At 35.6% G+C, this 19,064-nt stretch overlaps 1 protein-coding gene across 1 annotated transcript in view; it reads right to left on the reverse strand.

Moving 5' to 3' along the window:
• The window catches only part of PRKX (protein kinase cAMP-dependent X-linked catalytic subunit), a 352,993-nt gene extending 335,327 nt beyond the window's left edge, over positions 1 to 17,666 (reverse strand). The window contains exon 1 of the mRNA XM_053706444.1: positions 16,719 to 17,666. Coding sequence (XP_053562419.1) covers positions 16,719 to 16,914 — 196 coding nt within the window. The 5' untranslated portion in view covers positions 16,915 to 17,666. The remainder of the gene's footprint in view (positions 1 to 16,718) is intronic.
• Positions 17,667 to 19,064: the final 1,398 nt, after the last annotated feature.

Below are 19,064 nucleotides of genomic sequence, written 5' to 3' on the forward strand. Positions count from 1 at the left end.
TTTTTCTAATATAATGCATTAGACTGTTTTGAGGCGCTGATCCACTACCATTTCAATGCAGGGAACGGAAGCCATTAAATCTTAAGACGGTCACTAAACAAGACTATATAGGGGTTGAGGCCCTGAATCTGCCTGAGTATTTGGCATAAGAAGGAATCAGGAAAAATGTGGTCATTGTTTGCAGCTTGTGGAAAAGAGTGTCCCTATTATATGGTGGAAGCTTGTGTATCATTATACAGACTGCTATAAAAGTATTGTTACTCTATCCGGTTATTGGACGCCGCCTTTTCAGGCAATCTGGGATAAATTGGATCGGGGTTGATTGGCCCTATATGTCCTTATCTATTCTTTGTATAGATGTATAATATCGGTTTACTACTGACTCACTGTCACTAATGATACCTTGCCTGTGCTCTCCCTTAGGCAGAGTTAAACATCCTGGTCCTATATAAGAAAAGTAAAAGGTGTCTAATAAAAGGTTATTAACACTGGATATAAAAACAAGGGGTAAAAGTATATATTGAGTTTTGCCTGATTATAAAGCACGTGAAAACCATTGATATAAAGTGCACAGGCCAAGTAAGGTGGAATTGAGATATCTGTAGGAATTGTTTTAATCAAAAAAGGAATTAATTGAGGTTTAATACGTGTTCTCTACTGTATAGAAGGTTGATAGGAGGGGGCAATTCACAAATATTAGGGACGTTCACATAAATGTTGTTAAGTTAGTGGTGGGAAATGTTGTTATTTTTTCTTTTTCTCATTGCGTATCACATATAAGGGTTAAGTTTGTAAGCACTAGTTTTACATGCTTCTATAGAAAGAGACTTGCTTTAGTACTCTACCTATTTAGCTCCTAATAACACTATTCCTTAGCACATAGATAAAACAAGATAGCACAAGGTAGGTTATAAAAGTTGTGCTGTTTATTACTTGCTATCTATACTGCACTCTATGGAAAAGTATATGCACAATATTAAAACTAAATCACCAGGGATGCCCCCCAAACAAAAAGAGAAAAAAAAGTAAAAGTAACACAGAGATCGCTAATGATACCAGTATGGATGCTGTTTCCCCTTTGACCTTATTTGACTCCCAGAGTTTAGTGAGACAAATTACAGAAATGATTACGCCACAATTTGATCAACTACAAAGAATTCTCTATTCTTACAACGGAAGATAGACAATTTGCTGCAAGAATAACAGAGGTAGCGAATAGGGTCTCAGTCTTTGAGGACTTAACTTCTACCCAAGATCATTTGATTAAATCCCATGAAAAATCTACCCAGACTTTACAAGCTAGAATGGAAGATATGGAAGATAGGTCACGCAGAAATAATTTGAGGATTATAGGGCTGCCCGAAACCTCAGAATATAAAGATCTCACACATTTTGCAGCAGTAAAACTCCCAGAGTTATTGGGAATAAATTACCCTATAATTATAGAACAAGCTCATAGAATAGGTCAGTTGAGAGAACAAACCTCAGATAAACATGCAAGAAGGACTGTAATTATAAAATTACTACATTTTCAAGACAAAGTAAATTTTCTAAGACAATACAAGAAAACATTTCCCTTTAAGATCAATAACGAGCCAGTGGCAATATTCCAAGACTTTTCAATAGATACATCCAAAAAAAGGAGAGAACTCACACCAATATGTACACAATTAATAAATATGGGTATTCAAGCAACTGTCATTTATCCTGCAAAATTAAGGGTGGTACATAATACAGAAGTAAGGATATTTGAGACTAGACAGGCAGCTTAACAGTTTATTGATAGTGTGGTATGATCTTTATGATTGATAGATTGGATATTTTATACATGATACACAGAAGGATGTGGTATAGAATTAACAATAGAAGTTATGTTTAAATTTAAGAATACTTTGTTTAGAAGGGTATGTCTTATTCTATGTTTTAATATGGGAAAATTATATATAAAGTTGGTTTATTCGTTTTTAAAGGCACCAAGCAAGAGATGCGTTTTTTTTTTCTCTTTCTCCCTTTCTCTCTCTCTCTCTCTCTATCCTTTCCCTCGCGCCTGCCACCCTTGCCATGTGTGATGCTAAGTCTTTTTTTTTTCTAAATGTCCTATATGAATAAAATAGGTTTGAATATTATCTCATGGAATGTGGGGGGGGGGGGGTATATCATCACCTATTAAAAGGAAACGGATTATTAGATCTTTCCAAAAACTGTCACCTGATATCGCTATGATCCAGGAAACCCATTTAAACTATGCTGAAGTAAATAAATTAAAAATGAAATGGGTTGGGGAAGTGATTGCTAAACCATGTAATGGAAGGCAAAAAGGAGTAGCATGCCTCTTTAATAAAAAGTGCAATTATAAAATACTGTCACAAGAGCTTGATGAGGATGAAATATGTATTATTATACATTTAGAGATGGCGGGAAAAAGATATATTCTATGTAATATATATGGCTCTAATCAGCTAGATGACATTTTTTGGAAAAAACGTGTTGAAATTAACAGTCTATTCTGAGTCATGTCTAATATTAGCAGGTGATTTTATTATAACCATGTATCCAAAATTAGACACAATGAATAAAAGATTTAGTAGACAATATAATAAGGAAGCTAAAAATACTAAATAAGATATGTAAAATCCTTAAATTAAAAGATATTTGGCGGCTACATAATCCGGATCAAAGAATGTATACCTGTGAGTCCAAATTATATAAGACATTTTCTAGATTGGACATGTTTCTAGTCAGTGAAAATTGTTACATATGGATATAAAGACAAAAATAAATTAGATAGATATATATATATATATATATATATATATATATATATATATATATATATATATATATATCTATCTATCTATCTATCTATCTCAGATCATGCTAATATTTCCTTAACGATACTTAATAAGTCACATAATAGACCTTCGAATAGCCGTTTCTTTTTGCCTAGATACCTATTAAACAATATTAAGTTTCAAGGCTGGATGAAAAACAAATGGAATGAGTTTTATAGTTTTAATAGGTCATACAGAGAAAAAACAAATAGTTTGGGAAACAGGAAAGCCGTTTTTTAGAGGGGAAATAAAAGCTTGGACCATTATTCAGAATAAAAAATATAAAGCAAGAGAGGTGCAACTTTCAAATACACTAAGGAATAGTTATAAAAAATACATTGATGATCCAACTAATCAATTATGGAAAAATTATCAGGAAAAAAATTAGAAAGGAATAACTTCCTTAATCACAAATTACAGCAGTCAGACTGGAGGAATAAGATGGATGGCACTCCTAGAAAATGCACATAATAAAAAAAACATGTATAAGTGCCATCATAAATAAGGGGCAAAGATGCACAAATAGTACAGATATTAAAGAGATCTTTTATAAATTACTTCCAGGATATATACGCAGATCAAAAAATTAATAATACCAATAAACAAAATTTATGGAAGGGATTACAATTGCCGAAATTGACTAAGGAAAACCTAGAAATACTGAATGCCCCTATAGAACAAGAAGATGTTTTAAAATCATTAGAGACAACTAGTATAGGGAAAGCACCAGGGCCAGACCAATTGCCAATAGAGTTCTATAAAATACTTAAAGAGCAGATTGCCCCTACGCTAAAAGAGCTTTTTAATAAATACTATATACAAAATATTATGTTATCTCCCTATTTTTCAGTATTAACTATAAATGTAATACTTAAAAAAAGATAAGGATCCAGAAAGAGTTGAGTCATATAGACCAATATCTCTCTTAAATAGCGACTATAAGTTATTAATGACTATATTGGCAAATCGACTTAAAAAGAAGATAGACCCATTAATACATCACAACCAGATGGGGTTCATGCAAGGGAGAAATGTGGCTAGGAATATGAGGAGATTACTTGTACTGATCGAAAATATTTGGCTTAAAGCTCAGAAACAAAATAATAAAAGCAAAGCCTGTATGGATACGGCCCTTATAACAATTGATGCAGAAAAAGCCTTTGATTCAATCATATGGGACCATCTTTTAACATCATTGGCTAAGTTTGGAATCAATTGCCACTTTACTAGGTTTTTTGATTTAATATATAAAAAAGCCTCATCTACCCTTTTAATTAATGGTTCAATCTCAGATAAATTAACTATAGCCAAGGGTACCAGACAAGGCTGCTCGCTCTCCCCACTATTGTTTAATCTATCCATAGAGCCTCTAGCAATATGCTTGAGGAAGGAACTAGAAGGTATAATGGTGGGAAAATCTAGAATTGTCTTATCACTTTATGCAGATGATTTATTGTTGTTTATTAATAATTAAAAAAAAAATCCTAATTTATAAGTGTATTCAGCTCTTTTTCGGGGTATAAAATAAATATATCTAAGTCAGAGATTCTCTGGCTAAATAAAAATAACCGGAGTCTGGACTCACACCCATTTCTAGAGGCAAAAGATAATATTAAGTATCTAGGAATATGTGTTAGTAGAAACCCGTCAGAGTGGTATAAAATCAACTATATTAAACTTTGGAAAGCAGTTATAGATAAACTGGAAAGGGGGAAATATTTTCCACTCACTCTCTCATCCAAAGTATATCTGATTAAGATGATTATTTTCCCTAAGATATTATTTCTTATACCAAACCTTCCCCTCTTGATAAAAGAAAAAGATATAAAGATCTTTTATAAAAAAATGTACCCAATTTTTTGGGGAACGGAAAAAAATGAGAATGGCAATTGCAAAGTTGATGCAGAGTAAGGAATATGGAGGTTTAGGATTGCCTAATGTCAAATTTTATAACTGGGCATCTATGATTAAAATAGCAGGTGACTGGCTGCTAGAAAAAAATAATATTACATATCCACAAATTGAAGGAGCTCTAATTACACCAATATACCATGCTCAGTAGGAGCTGGTGCCTCAGAAAGAGTGTATATAAAAAGATTGTGCAAAATTTGATAAAAGAAGTAAATTGGAAAGTCTCTTAAAACTGCATCCTCTTTCTGAATCATTAAAGTTTAATTTTGACTTTAGTGTCCCTTTAAAGTATTGGATTACAAAAACTGAGATCCCAACCATCACTTCCCCTTCAGGACAAATCTATCATTTTCAGAGAGAGACGAGGGACCGTTCCAGCTATGCCCACAACTTGGCCTGACTCTGCCTTACCCCACCCACAGTCCAACTCCACCCCCTGTCATAACGTTCCCCACAAAACATGCTCCCTCCTCTCCAGACCTGCAACAGTTTATGTTGTAAGGTATTGAAAAAAAATCTTCATACAAAAGTAATGTGTAATGTGTTGGTTTTTTTTTTTTTTTTTTTTTAACAATATTTGCATTGTTTGCAGTCTAGGGACACACCCATAATTCTTGTTTGCCTTTTGAAACAAAAAATGAAAGACAGATGTAAATGAGCTCCTGCACTGATCAAGCCATCACTTTGTACAATGTTAGTATTCAAAATCTTGCAGGTTTGACTGCGGCCTCTACGATTTAGTGAAAAACAACACAAAAATTATGTTAAATTAAAGGGAAATGGGACAAAAATAAATACAAGTTCACCGTTATTTTTTTTTTTTTTTTTTTTACGGTGAATATTTAAACATTTTGGGCCAGATTACAAGTGGTGTTTGTTTGTTGAAGCGCTATTTGCGCTAGAATTAAACTTTGTGCACACGTCGAGTTGCATTGGCATTATGAGTTGAAAGTAAAAAGATATCGCTTGAGCGCTAACCCAATGTGCGCAAATATCCAAACTTAGAATATTGTGTGCGTGATAATCTAAACTCCCCATAGAAGTCAATGGAGCAAAAAAAGTGTGTGGGGGGGGGGCTAACACCCAACTTGCGAATATGCGATTAGGTTTACTCGCGAATAGGGTGTTAGGTTTTCTTTTTCACTTTTTTTTGGGGGGGAAATAGATTATCACGCAAGTGATATTCTAAGTTCGGCTGTTTACACACGTCAGATTAGCACGAGAGCAAAAACGATTTACTTTCAATCTGTTATACGAGCACAACCCGACACGCGAAAAAAGCTTGCATGGGAACATTAAATAATGCTCCACTTATAATCTAGCTCTTTGTATTCACAATATTTGCAACATTTCTGTTGAGTTTCTAAAGAATAAAACGCAGATATCCTCAAACTTGGCCCTCCAGGGGCACAACATCAGCTTTACGCCACAATGAGCTACTGGCCCTTCGGTACACTGATAAAAAAAAAAAAAAAGTGTACATGGTCTCCACAATGCATGATGAAGCTACAGTGCCAGTGTCTGTGAAGGGAAGATCTGCACAGATCCTAAAACCAAAGTGCATTGTGGAGTACAACAAAAACATGTGGGGGGGGGGGTAGATTTATCTGACCGGTGCCTGCAGCCATATCTAAATCAAAGAAAAACAAGAACTTGGTACAAAAAAGTAGCTTTTTATATTATGCAGATCGCAGTGTAGAATGCATATGTGTTCTACAAAAAAGCTGGCACAGGGAAACCTTATACTTTTTTTGCATTTTTTGTTAAGTGTAACATCTTAAATTTTGTTTAACCAGACTCCTAATCCTCCCACAGTTCATTCTGAAAATGTCCAGCGACTCTGCAGCAGGCATTTTCCGACTAGGATCTGCCCCACTGCCTGCAAAAGAACACCCCAGAAAAAATGCAGAGTCTGCTATAAAAAAGGAATGATGAAGGATTCTAGTTGCCCTGACTGCCCCTCTCTATCTGGCCTATGTATCACTAATTGCTTTTGAATATATCACACAGATTTAAACTTTTAATTTTCATTCCTGGGCTGCCATACTGTCTCAAAGGCAACATAGGTCCAGAAAAATCAATGTGCCAAATTTCAATGTAAATGGGCAAACCCCATATTGGGCCCTGTAACTTATTGAAACCCCATAAAACCTGTGCATGAGGGGTATTGTTGTACTTATGGGAAATCACTGAACACAAATATGGGTGTATTATAGCAGTAAAACATTTAAGGATGGTGATCCAAATAGCAAAAAGGCAGTATGTGTGTGAAAAAAGCAAATAAAAATATATGACCACTAAATCTAACCAGGTGTTGTGACTAAGTGGCTACAAAAAAAGACTAAACATAGTAATTTTTGAATACCCTGGGTTGTCTACTTTTGCAAATGGTATGCCATGACAGGCTAATTTTCATTCCTGGGCTGTCATACTGTCTCAAAGACAACATAGGTCCAGAAAACCAATGTGCCAAATTTCCATGCAAATTGGCAGACCCTATATTGGGCCCTGTAACTTCCTGGAACCCCATAAAACCTGTGCATAGGGGGTATTGTTGTACTCATGGGATATTGCTTAATACAAATATGGGTGTATTATAGCAGTAATACATATAAAGGATGATACAGCAAAAAGGCAGTGTTTTTGTGATAAACTAAAAATAAAATATGAACACTACATTTGGCCAGATGTTGGGACTAAGTGGCTACAAAAAAAGACTAAACATAGTCCTTTTTTAATACCCTGGATTGTCTACTCTTGCAAATGGTATGCCATGATGGGGTAATTTTCATTTCTGGGCTGCTATGATGTCTCAAAGAGGACATAGGCCCAGAAAATTAATGTGCCAAATTTCCATGTAAATGAACAGACCCCATATTTGGCCTGTAACTTCCATAAACCCCAATAAAACCTGTACATGGGGGTGGGGGGGTACTGTTGTACTCATAGAAAATTGTCAAATACAAATATGCATATTTTATAGCAGCAAAACATATAAGGTTGATGACAGAAACAGCCAAAGTGCAGTGTTTGTGTAAAAAATGCATACAAAAAAATATAACCACTACATTTGGCTAGGTGTTGTGCCTAAGGGGCTTCATAAAAAGATGTGACATTGCCCTTTTAGAATACCATAGGGTGTCTACTTTTGCAAATGGTATGCCATGATGGGGTAATTTTCATTCCTGGGCTGCTATAATGTCTCAGAGGACATAGGCCCAGAAAATCAAGGTGCCAAATTTCCACACATGAAGACTGAAATGGGCAGACCCCATATTTGGCCCTGTAACTTCTGTAAACCCCATAAAACCTGTACATGGGGGGTGCTTTTGTACCCTGGGCTGTCTACCTTTGCAAATAGTATGCAATGATGGTGTAATTTTCATTCTTGGGCTGCTATAATGTCCCAAAGATGACATAGGTTCAGAAAATGAATGTGCCAAATACCCATGTAAATGAGCAGACCCCATATTTTGCCCTGTAACTTCTGTAAACCCCAGAAAACCTGTAAATGGGGGTTACTGCTGTACTCGTAGGACATTGCCAAATACAAATATGTTTGTTTTATAGCAGCAAAACATATAAGGATGATGACAGAAACAGCCAAAGTGCAGTGCTTGTGTAAAAAACTGATTAAAAAAAAAAAATGACTACTACATTTGGCCAGGTGTTGTGACTGAGGGGCTTCACAAAAAGACGGGACATGGCCCTTTTGAAATACCCTGGGGTGTCTACTTTTGTAAATGGTATGCCATGATGGGGTAATTTTCATTCCTGGGCTGCTATAATGTCTCAGAGGACATAGGCCCAGAAAATGAATGTGCCAAATTTCTATGTAAATGAGTAAGCCCTATAAATTGCAGAAATCTCAAAAAACCTGTACATGGGGGGTATCGTTATACTCGTGGGACATCACAGAACACAAGTATGGGTGTTTTGATATATATATATATATATATATATATATATATATATATATATATATATATATATATAATGGTGATATTCACAATAAAATCGTTTGGCAAACATAAGATTTCATAATTTCTCACACTCAACACATGAAACGGCGCCATTATCGGATAATCGGTACAACTGACATCCAACCGCCTACGGGTTCCATACACCCCTCTCTTATCCACCGTTATACTACTGGAAGCGGAGGATCACTTGCCGTGGTTTGTCTACTGGGCGACTTATGGTTCCAGCTTGCTGATATTGCACCTGGAGGTGCTTTGTTTCCTGTGAGTATACCCATTAGGGCTATATTCTCCCTGGGCTCAAACAATACTAGGCCATGTTGGTTTGCCTCTCTCTTTTCTAGGCATAGGATCTTAGGCTCTCAAGGAACACCGACTGGATCTATTTGGAGGTATATCAGTGAGCTGAACTACTGTGAAGTTTCAGCCTGCCCCACTAGCACCACCTGGGTGCTTGACGTTTGTGAGTATATATAGTGCCTTCTATATATTTATTTCTTTGTTTTGGTGGTACTGGGCCATGGTGGCGCCTCTGTGTTTTTCTATTTGCAATTTCTCACACTTAAAGGATTAGAAAAGTCAGCATAATATTTAAATATATTAACATAGACAAGGTTCATAAATTATCATGTAATATATCTGAACTTACTATTTCTTAAAACTGAAGCCTCTAACACTGTTTAAAACATTTTTTATTATATCGATGTGATGTCAAGATTCCCAGCCCCACCAGAAACGGCTGCCCTACACATTCTCTAAACCGCTCACCTGTTTGTAATAAATTACAATATTTTTACTCCCACGACACATGCACAATTTTTCCGGATCTCTCACGCATGGGCACAGCAATAACAAAAGACTTTTGACAGGTCTAAAGCAAAACTAGACACATGCGTATAGGGACCACAACTGCAGTGACAGGGATCGCCTGAACTGAATGCGCATGTGTTAACTCCAGTATACAGTTGAGCTATACCCGGAACTAAAGGGAGAACGCAGGTTGCCCACAGTGATTGGCTTATGCAAATGAGCCTCACAAAGGGTTTGGAAATCCTCCAACTTTCTAGCTGTAGTAGCAAGAGAAAGGATAAAACTATGCAGTGCAAGGTATTTGATCAAACCTTGTACAATTCGAAAAATACATTTTTTGACCTTACCATCCTTTTAATTAGATTTTTTTCAAATAAAAGTATAGTTTAGAAATAAATATTTGATGCTTAAAGAAAGCCCTATCTGTCCTCTAAAAAACAATATATAATTAGTCTGGGTGCACTTAATGTGAAAGGGGTAAATTATGGTTGAACAGACATATAGCTGACATTCTAGGTTTTGTTTACATTCAGAACTTGGACAATTGGCTATGTCATGAAAGGGTTAAGCAAAAGAAATATAAACTCATCACAGTGATCAACTTATTCCACCAATCAGTCATAACAATTTCCATGTAGACGGATTAAGGAAGTCAAGTGAGGGGATATTTTATGTTCCAACAACTATAAAAACTAATTTGCAGAGAATTATAGAAAGGACCTCACATATTCCATGCTACAAAATGAAATGGCATAGCAAGTGAGTGTGTATTTATTTGTGTTAATTCTATACACTAAATACCATACAAATGAGATTTCTTAAAGATGCAGCTGTGTATATATATATATATATATATATATATATATATATATAGCTCTAGAAAACATTAAGAGACATATGCCCCCTTTTCTAGGGTAGAAATATATTTGATTGTATAAATGTTTGATAAATAGGTCTTTCAATAGTGTTTAAAGTGAATGTGAACTTTAATGAATTAAAGGCAGAATCAAATAATCGTAAAAACAGGGGCACTTTAATTCATTAAAGTTTACAAAAAGATGCTTTATAAAAAATAAAAAAAAAAAAAAAAATAAAAAAAAAAAATACTCCGCTGCATATGCTTTCATTAGCATATGGATGACGAATACGGCTTCCTCCAATCGTTCGGTTGCCCCACGAGATGGACACACAATGACTGGAGGAAGCCTGATTTGTCATCGATCTGCTAAAGAAAGCAGGAGCTGCAGGCGGAGGATAGGCGGTATGTTTACCATAATGCAAAGGTAAGTATTTTAAAGAATAAGCATCTTTGTAAACTTTAATGAATGAAAGTGCCCCTGTTTTTAAGATTATTTGATTCTGTCCTTTAATTCAATAAAGTTTACATTCACTTTAATAAATATGTGCATTTGTTTTTTTCCGTTCTTTTTCAACAATTCTTTTTGGAGCCTCATCTGTATAAATTCAGATCTCAGTGTGTTGCACTTTCATAAGAATAATTGCGGCTCTGAAAAGAGCCGATTGCGGCTTTTGGACGACTAGTTCTACATTTGTTAAAGAAAAAAACAAAACAAATGCACATATCTAGTGTTTAAAATATTCTCCTTTATTGTACTTGTTGTTCATCCGCATGATGCAACTTTCAAAAAATAGTTCTATTTGACACTATAGTCAATATACAATTCTCCTATTTAGTGGGATTCATGTGGTTTAACTTGAACAGCAGTTAAAGAAGGTTGTGAATCTTATTGCGCACCTGTTTTATGTAAAGTAAAAAAAAAAAAAAAGAGAAAGTTGTCTGTGCATAATATTTCTATTTACACCCAAAAATTCAGGCATGTGTCCATGTGCAGGGTTATATCAAATCAAAGGGACAAAATTATTTACAATGCTTGATATATTTTGCAGTCCCCTCTTGTGAAAACTAGAGTATTTACATCAGGGGTGTCAAGCTCATTTGGAATAGTGGGCTATTTTCCAAACAAGTGCAACTCACGTGGGCCGCACACCATCTACATATCTTGCCATTGCTAAACACAGTATTTGCTATAACTGTATACATTTCAAAAGATTGTGTTCTGTAACCCCTAAGTAACTTACTCTGGCTTGAAGAAATGCGCTCTAATGCTTTTAAGGTGACACACACGCTTCATCTGGTTGCTCTCGCAGATAAAATAAATATATATATAAAATATATATTTATCAAATATAAAGTATGTGATTTTAGTTATGGGAAAATGATGTAAAGGAATGGGCAAAAATGATGCGTGAAATCAGTGCTAAAATAGTAATGAACACATAAAGAAGTGCTGTATGTGTTAAATAAATCGTTATGCACTAATCTGCGTTTGTGTTTGCCTTCTTATTTATTTATTTTTAATAACAATGGGGCTTGTTAAAGTTTCAGGGGTTTTAATGATCTCGCTACCATAGTGCAGCTGCTCACTATATAACAAGTGAATCGCAATGACAAAACAAAAAGGGATACAGCCATAGTAATGGAGAGCTGAATGGAGGCCCGCAAAAAATCAGGTCGTGGGTTGCATGAGGCTCGCGGGCTGCCAGTTTGACACCACTGATTCACATTATGATTACAAATACTACCTGTTATGAGATGGCAGAGGTAATGTGTACCCCCCACAAAAATGCACTATATATATATATATATATATATATATATATATATATATATATATATATATATATATATATATAAAATATACACACTTTTTATTTTTGACTGAGAAAAAATAAAAAAGTTAAACAATAAGTTTTTAAATTTAAATTAAAACTACAAATGTGGTTTTGGTTTTGTACTTCCTCCTAATCCTTACAAGCTGATAAAGGACAACTGTAGCTGGGAATATGATGTATTATTATATAAAAAAGAACAAACACACTAGTACTACAGATTAGCATCTCAAAAAAACTAAATATAAAAGTTTGCATCTGTGCACGTTTGTATCACCACAAACACAAAGTTGTAGCTTTGCATGAAAGTTTAGTAATTTTGTATAGAAAAAAAAAACACCAAATTAAATGTAACTTTATACAAAAAAGTAAACATTTGTGTAGAAAAGATTTGTTAAATTAAATCCAAAACATAATACAGTATATTTCATAAAAAAGTTAGTATGTACAGCATGTACTATATAAAGTCTATGAAAATGTAACCTTTCATGCACCAGTTACCTGTAATTTGTTGTTGTGGGGGTGCTCTTCTTAAAAATATGTCATTAAGCAAACAGGTACTATTTCCTGTATTTGTCCTATTTGCCTTACAATGAAGCTCCCCAGCAAACAGACAGAGAATATTTGTTGTATTATTACGTGAGAATTTGTGTGTCCAAATTTCTGAATATCAATTACAGGCAATTCAGCTGCCTGAGATGTGAAAATTATAGCTCTGTATTGTTTACTGCAACAATATAGACAGCTAAGTAGGTGTTGCATACATGTGCAGTTTGCAGGGGGTGTATTTAACTTTTGAGCTGCCCTAGGCACTGATACATCTGCTTCCCCCAACCTCTCCACTTCAACTAATTTTAGCATTTATTTCCCTTATATTGGTTTCTCTCAATACTATGCAAATAATAATTAGTGATTACTCTCTCCTGAGAGCCAAGTTTCGACCAGTTATAAATAATTTACATCTCCTTGGAGTGCATGAGAGCAGCAAAGAAGGCAGCATGAAACTAGGCGTTTTTTTTTGTTTGTTTTTTTTTTTTAAATGTGCTGCCCCCATAAAATCCTACTGCCCTAAGCACTGACCTAATTGCCCTTGGCATGTCATTTCTGCCTTAACATTTTAATTTAAAAGTGATAATACAGCCGGTTTTAATAATGTAGTGAGTTATACTTAATAGATATAATTGTATTATTCAGCATTTTCAAAGGATTTTATCTTTTATTTCTACTTCACTTCATTTGTGCAGGGTCCATTACTTCATGTTGCTGCCCCACAAGGGGGCTGTGATCTCTACATAAAGGCAAAAGAGTAGCTTAACCATTGAAGTGGTTGCTAGGAGACACCTACAAGTCAGTTTCTTGTTCATGCTCTGTAGAGGGCTTTTGCAGCCCAAATCAAGTGACAGTAGATAATGGCAGCTCCCTTATCTTACTAAAGGCAGTGGCTACACTAAGAATTTTGTTTGATGTTTTTTAAAAACACATCCTGTTTCTTTTTATGGCTTAATTTAAAAAAAAAAAAAATAATAAAAATGAGCAATATTTCATATACTTTTAGACAACAGGTGCCCTTTTTTCACGTATTTCTTGCATGTTCTTCAACATGATTTTGAAAAGTGCTGTGTACATAGCATCCAGAGGAAGAGGAGGCTTCAGAATATAAGAGGTCAAAAAAGCAGCAATTAAAAAAAAAAAAAAAAAAAAAAAAAAAAAAAAAAAAAAAAAAATCGCTGGCCAATGCACCTTACTGTGTCACAGAGACGCTACACTATGCAAAATATCAGTGGTGGTTCTAGATAATAAAACGTCAGAGTACAAAACGTTATTAAAGGGGCACAAGTTAAAATTAAACTCATGAATTAGAGTTAAAAAAGAAAAAAAAATGCACTTATATTATCAAATACCACCTGCTCCTAACTTCACTTTTTTTTTTTTTTACTACCCTTCTGTCCCCTTGATCTCTCTTTTTGTTCTTCTTAGAGTCCTAGACATGTAAAAGAGTTACTGCCTTGTAAGCACAGGACAGCTGGCAGCTGAGGTATGCGATTGCTACAGTAAAGAATTAGGGTAGATTGCACCACATAGCAAGCTCAGGAATTGCTACTCTAAGGAATATAAACGTGAAAATGTAGGTCTCAATATTTATGCCAACAAAAAAAAAAGAGAAGGAATGAAGAACTTCAAAAAAATGTAACTCTGCAGCAGGTGTTAAAAACATAGGATTGCAGGGCTGCTAGTGTTAAAGGGACATGAAACTCAAAATGTTACTTTCATGATTTTCTTCGATTATCAAATTTGCTTCATTCTATTGGTATCATTTGTTGAAGGCGCAGTAATGCACTACTGGTGAACACATGGGTGAGTCAATGACAATCGGTATATATATGCAGCCACCAATTAGCAGCTAGAACCTAAGTTCTTCGCTGCTCCTGAGCTTACCTAGAAAAACCTTTCAGCAAAGGATAACAAGAGAAGTAAGCAAATTAAATAATATAAGTACATTGGAAAGTTTTTTTAAAATGGTATATTCTGTCTAAATCAGGAATGTCAAACATTTTGAAAATACCGTAGCCACCCATCCATGAAAAGTGAGTACTGGTGGCATCACACAATCACTCACCAAACATATGTGAAGCAAAAATAATATATGCCTATCATTTATGGTAATATACATTTTTGTTAGACACATTTTCCCATTGTTGATTAATTAAAGGGACACTGAACCCAATTTTTTTATTTTGTGATTCAGATAGAGCATGAAATTTTAGCCAACTTTCTAATTTACTCCTATTATCAAAATTATCTTCATTCTCTTGGTATCTTTATTTGAAATGCAAGAATGTAAGTTTAGATGGCGACCCATTTTTGGTGAACAACCTGGGTTGTTCTTGCTGATTGGTGAATAAATTCATCCACCAATAAAAAAAAGTGCTGGCCAGAGTTATGAACAAAAAAAAAGATGCTTAGATGCCTTCTTTTTCAAATAAAGATAGCAAGAGAACAAAGTAAATTGATAATAGGAGTAAATTTGAAAGATGCTTAAAATTGCATGCTCTATCTGAATCACGAAAGGAAAAATTTGGGTTCAGTGTCCCTTTAAGTGAAAATATAGGCAAAAAAGCTAAAATAGTTACATGATGTAAACTGTTTTAGAAGCATTTGTGCAGTTTAAATTTTTTATATATATATATATATGTGTGTGTGTGTGTGTGTGTGTGTGTGTGTGTGTGTGTGTGTGTATTTTTCACTTTAATGTCCCTTTAAAGTAAAAATGAGTCTCTTTACAGAATGACATACTTTCCCATAATTCTCACAGAAGCCTTCACTCTGCAGCATAAGCTGCATTTGTTTTGAAAATAGTGACCTGAGACTTTTGTCATGTGACCTTGAATATGCACCTGCCCAACTAGCACACTCACCATAGTGTCACAGATAGTATAGGTGTTAGCTATGGTATTAAATGTGACACATTACTTCTTAATCCAACATCAACGCTGCTTAATCATACACCAAATAGGAGCATCAGGCAAAGTCACTGAGCTTATTATATAATAAATGACCACAGTAACAGTGCATTGATGTATATATTCATTCAAATCATTACATTACTATACTAGAGAGCATGTTAATACTGCAGCTGTTTACATTTCTGATTGTAAAACAACAATGCAAATAACAAATATTTTGCTCATGGATTCCTTTAGAATGACATGGAAACCTTATTCTCTCTTGCACTAGATAATTTGAACTATGTTGGTAGCATTATATATATATATCTCAAGATTTTAGGATAGCCCAGATTAATTCACACATTTCAAGTCAAAATCATTGATCGAGACACATACTTTTTGAAGAGAAAAAATGTAAACAAAGTTATAAATGGTATAGTCTACATAAATTAAAGCACACATGGAGTTTCAGAAGCTCAGGAACTATTTGTGCATTACTTTTGGAACACCTGGGCACAGGTAAGTGAGCCTGTAAAAAATGTATTTGAAATAAGAGTCTGAATAGATTACTTAGCAGTGGGTTATACTGACAAGCCCAGTCAATCTGAAGGACTACAGATGTGAACTACTACAGATAAATATCAGACTTTAAAAACTATTATTTCAGTTTAATGAGCAATTCATTCAAGTAATATTATGTCATACAAAAAAAGGAACTGACCCACACTGTAAAACTACATTTGTTATGTGTATGGCTGAGTTCAGATTGTAGAAGTGTGTTGTGACCAGGGACATTCTGTACACAATTGGGCAATCCTCATGGACCTATTTCTGGTGATACAATTCATGCTGTTGTTTACACTGAACTTGTTCCTCTTTTTATGATATAGAAATTATGACATTCTCTTCTCTGAGCATTCATTTGTAACCACTGTAATACAGCTATGTAATCCAACCGTTAGATAATTCAATATATTTTTGGGAAACTATTGGGTAAATTAAAAAACATACAATTATAATTCTAAAAAAAATAAAAATAAATAACTTACCAACAGTGGCCACAGTGTCAAAGTCATCCAGCTTGTACTGAGGCTGCAGCTCGGGACAAGGAGGGGACACATTTCCACATACAGACAGCCCCAGGCACCCTGAGCTGGGGCTAGCAACTCCCCCATCACAGCTACCCCTCCCAGCACTCTTGGAGCCAGACTTAGCTTTCACTGGCCCAGCAGCGGCTCCCTCCATTAGAACTTAACTTGTGGTTAAAGTATACAGATAAAACATACAGGAGTGGCTGTACATATGCAAGAACAATGTGATTCAACACAGCTTCAATTTCTCATGGGAAACAGTTGGCAATTGACACCATCCGACTATAAAATCACTGGTCCCTTCAGTACGTGCACTTTATACTGATAGACCAAAGTAATGTACCTAAACATATCTGGTAATAAAAAAAAAAAGTCAAATGAAAGAAAAAAAAATATGTGCCCAGAATAAAACTTATTGCTGTTTCATTAACAGCCCCCAATATATCCTGGAAGCAGTTTGCAATGTTTGATAAGAACCCATCTTCGAGCCTGTAACTTGAAGCACTAAGCAGGTCACTGGTATTTGCCACAGCAGCTTCTGTGTGTCTCCAACTGTGATGAGGTAGGTGTCAGGTAGGTAATCACACACCTGGCAGGGGATCACAGACACAACACAATATAGGATCTTGTTGGGACAGCCAGAAGAATCTGTGTCACACAGATGCAATGATACAATGTTGCAAGGCACCCATGATTGTGCTCATGTCCCACACTGCTCGGAACTCCCCACACCAACCTGAACTGACCTATAGCTGAAAGCAGCCGGCCAGACACACCACCTGGTTGGCTACAGAGCAGCGAGTGCGTGACGTTGACATGAAGAAAGGAATGGGGAAGACTTCCAGTTTAGTAAAGACCTGCAGAGAGTCAATGTGCTTTTTGTTTCCTCCTCAGCTGCGGTTTGTTATTCAGTTGCAGATTCTCTATTTCCAGAAGATCCTGTATTGCTCTGTGTTGAGGCAGCACTCAGCTGCAGACCACGCCCCTGACTTTGTTTCAGCCCTCTGCCCTTTGTTCACTTAAGGTGGAATAGCCAAAGTTGATTAGTTTAGTGGCAGATGCAAAACCGTCTATTGCAGACGTGTGTATATCATTCTATTAGACTAATATTCCATATTCAAAGACAAGCTTTGAGAGTTTAATCTTTTTCTTGAAGTCCCCAAGGCTCAGTGGCGTCACTAGGGTTGGTGTCACCCGGTGCGGTAAGTCATGGTGTCACCCCCCCCCCAGAAAGCAGACACACACAAAAACACAGGCAAACACACATACAAACACTCAGACACACTTAAAAACATACTCAGATGCACACACAAACACTCGGAAACACACTCAGACACACACACAAAAACACACACACAAAAACACTGAGACACACAAAAACTCAGACACACACATACAAAATATGTAAACTGCACTGCATTAATTAGGAAGCTCATGCCTAGAGCTGCTCCCTGGCTCAGCAGAACATCAAATGAAAGATAAACAGAGCACTCTAAAATAAATCACTGAAGAAAAGGTTTAGGCACGCAAACTATGAAAATTCTGCTCTCTGACTCTGTTCCAAGTCTGTCAGTGCACAGCCCTGGGCCGCATGTCACTGAGCAGTGAGCACAGATAGGCAGGCAGGTTTAGGCTAGCAGGGCAACTTTGCAAGCCCCACGGCACACCCACAACATTCATAGTGAAATTGGGCAGGGGAGGAGCAAAGTACAAACAAGCAAAAGCAGCCGGGAAAACTATTTGTTGAAATTGCAGCACTGGCTCAAGGGGCAAAAAAATTGTGTGTCTACAACTTCCCCAGTCCCACTAATGTTCACAAATGCCAGCCTCTAATAAAATAATCTATGCATCTCAACATTGTATTTTTTTGAATTTCAATAAAATTTAAAAAAAAAAAAAAAAAAAAAAATTTTTTTTTTTTTTTTTTTTTGGTGTCACCCCCTGGAGGGTGTCACCCGGGTGCGGCCCGCCCCCCCCGCCCCCCCCTAGTGACGCCACTGCCAAGGCTGAATATAATGTCTAAACAATAAATAAGGGTTATCTCCAGATATCACAATACTTTGTAAAGTGTACTGACTGTATAGGAAGGGAACAACTTAAAGGGACAGTATACACCATTTTTTATTTAAAGGGAAATTATACACAAGATTTTTCTTTGCATGAATGTTTTTTTTAGATGATCCATTTATATAGCCTATACATTTTTTTTGTAAATGTATTGTTTTGCTTATTTTGAAATAACATTGTGCTGATTTTCAGACTCCTAACCAAGTTCTAAAGTTTTAAAGTATACTGATGTATTCC

The sequence above is a fragment of the Bombina bombina genome, chromosome 3 (assembly GCF_027579735.1).
Source record: "Bombina bombina isolate aBomBom1 chromosome 3, aBomBom1.pri, whole genome shotgun sequence".
NCBI lineage: Eukaryota > Metazoa > Chordata > Amphibia > Anura > Bombinatoridae > Bombina > Bombina bombina.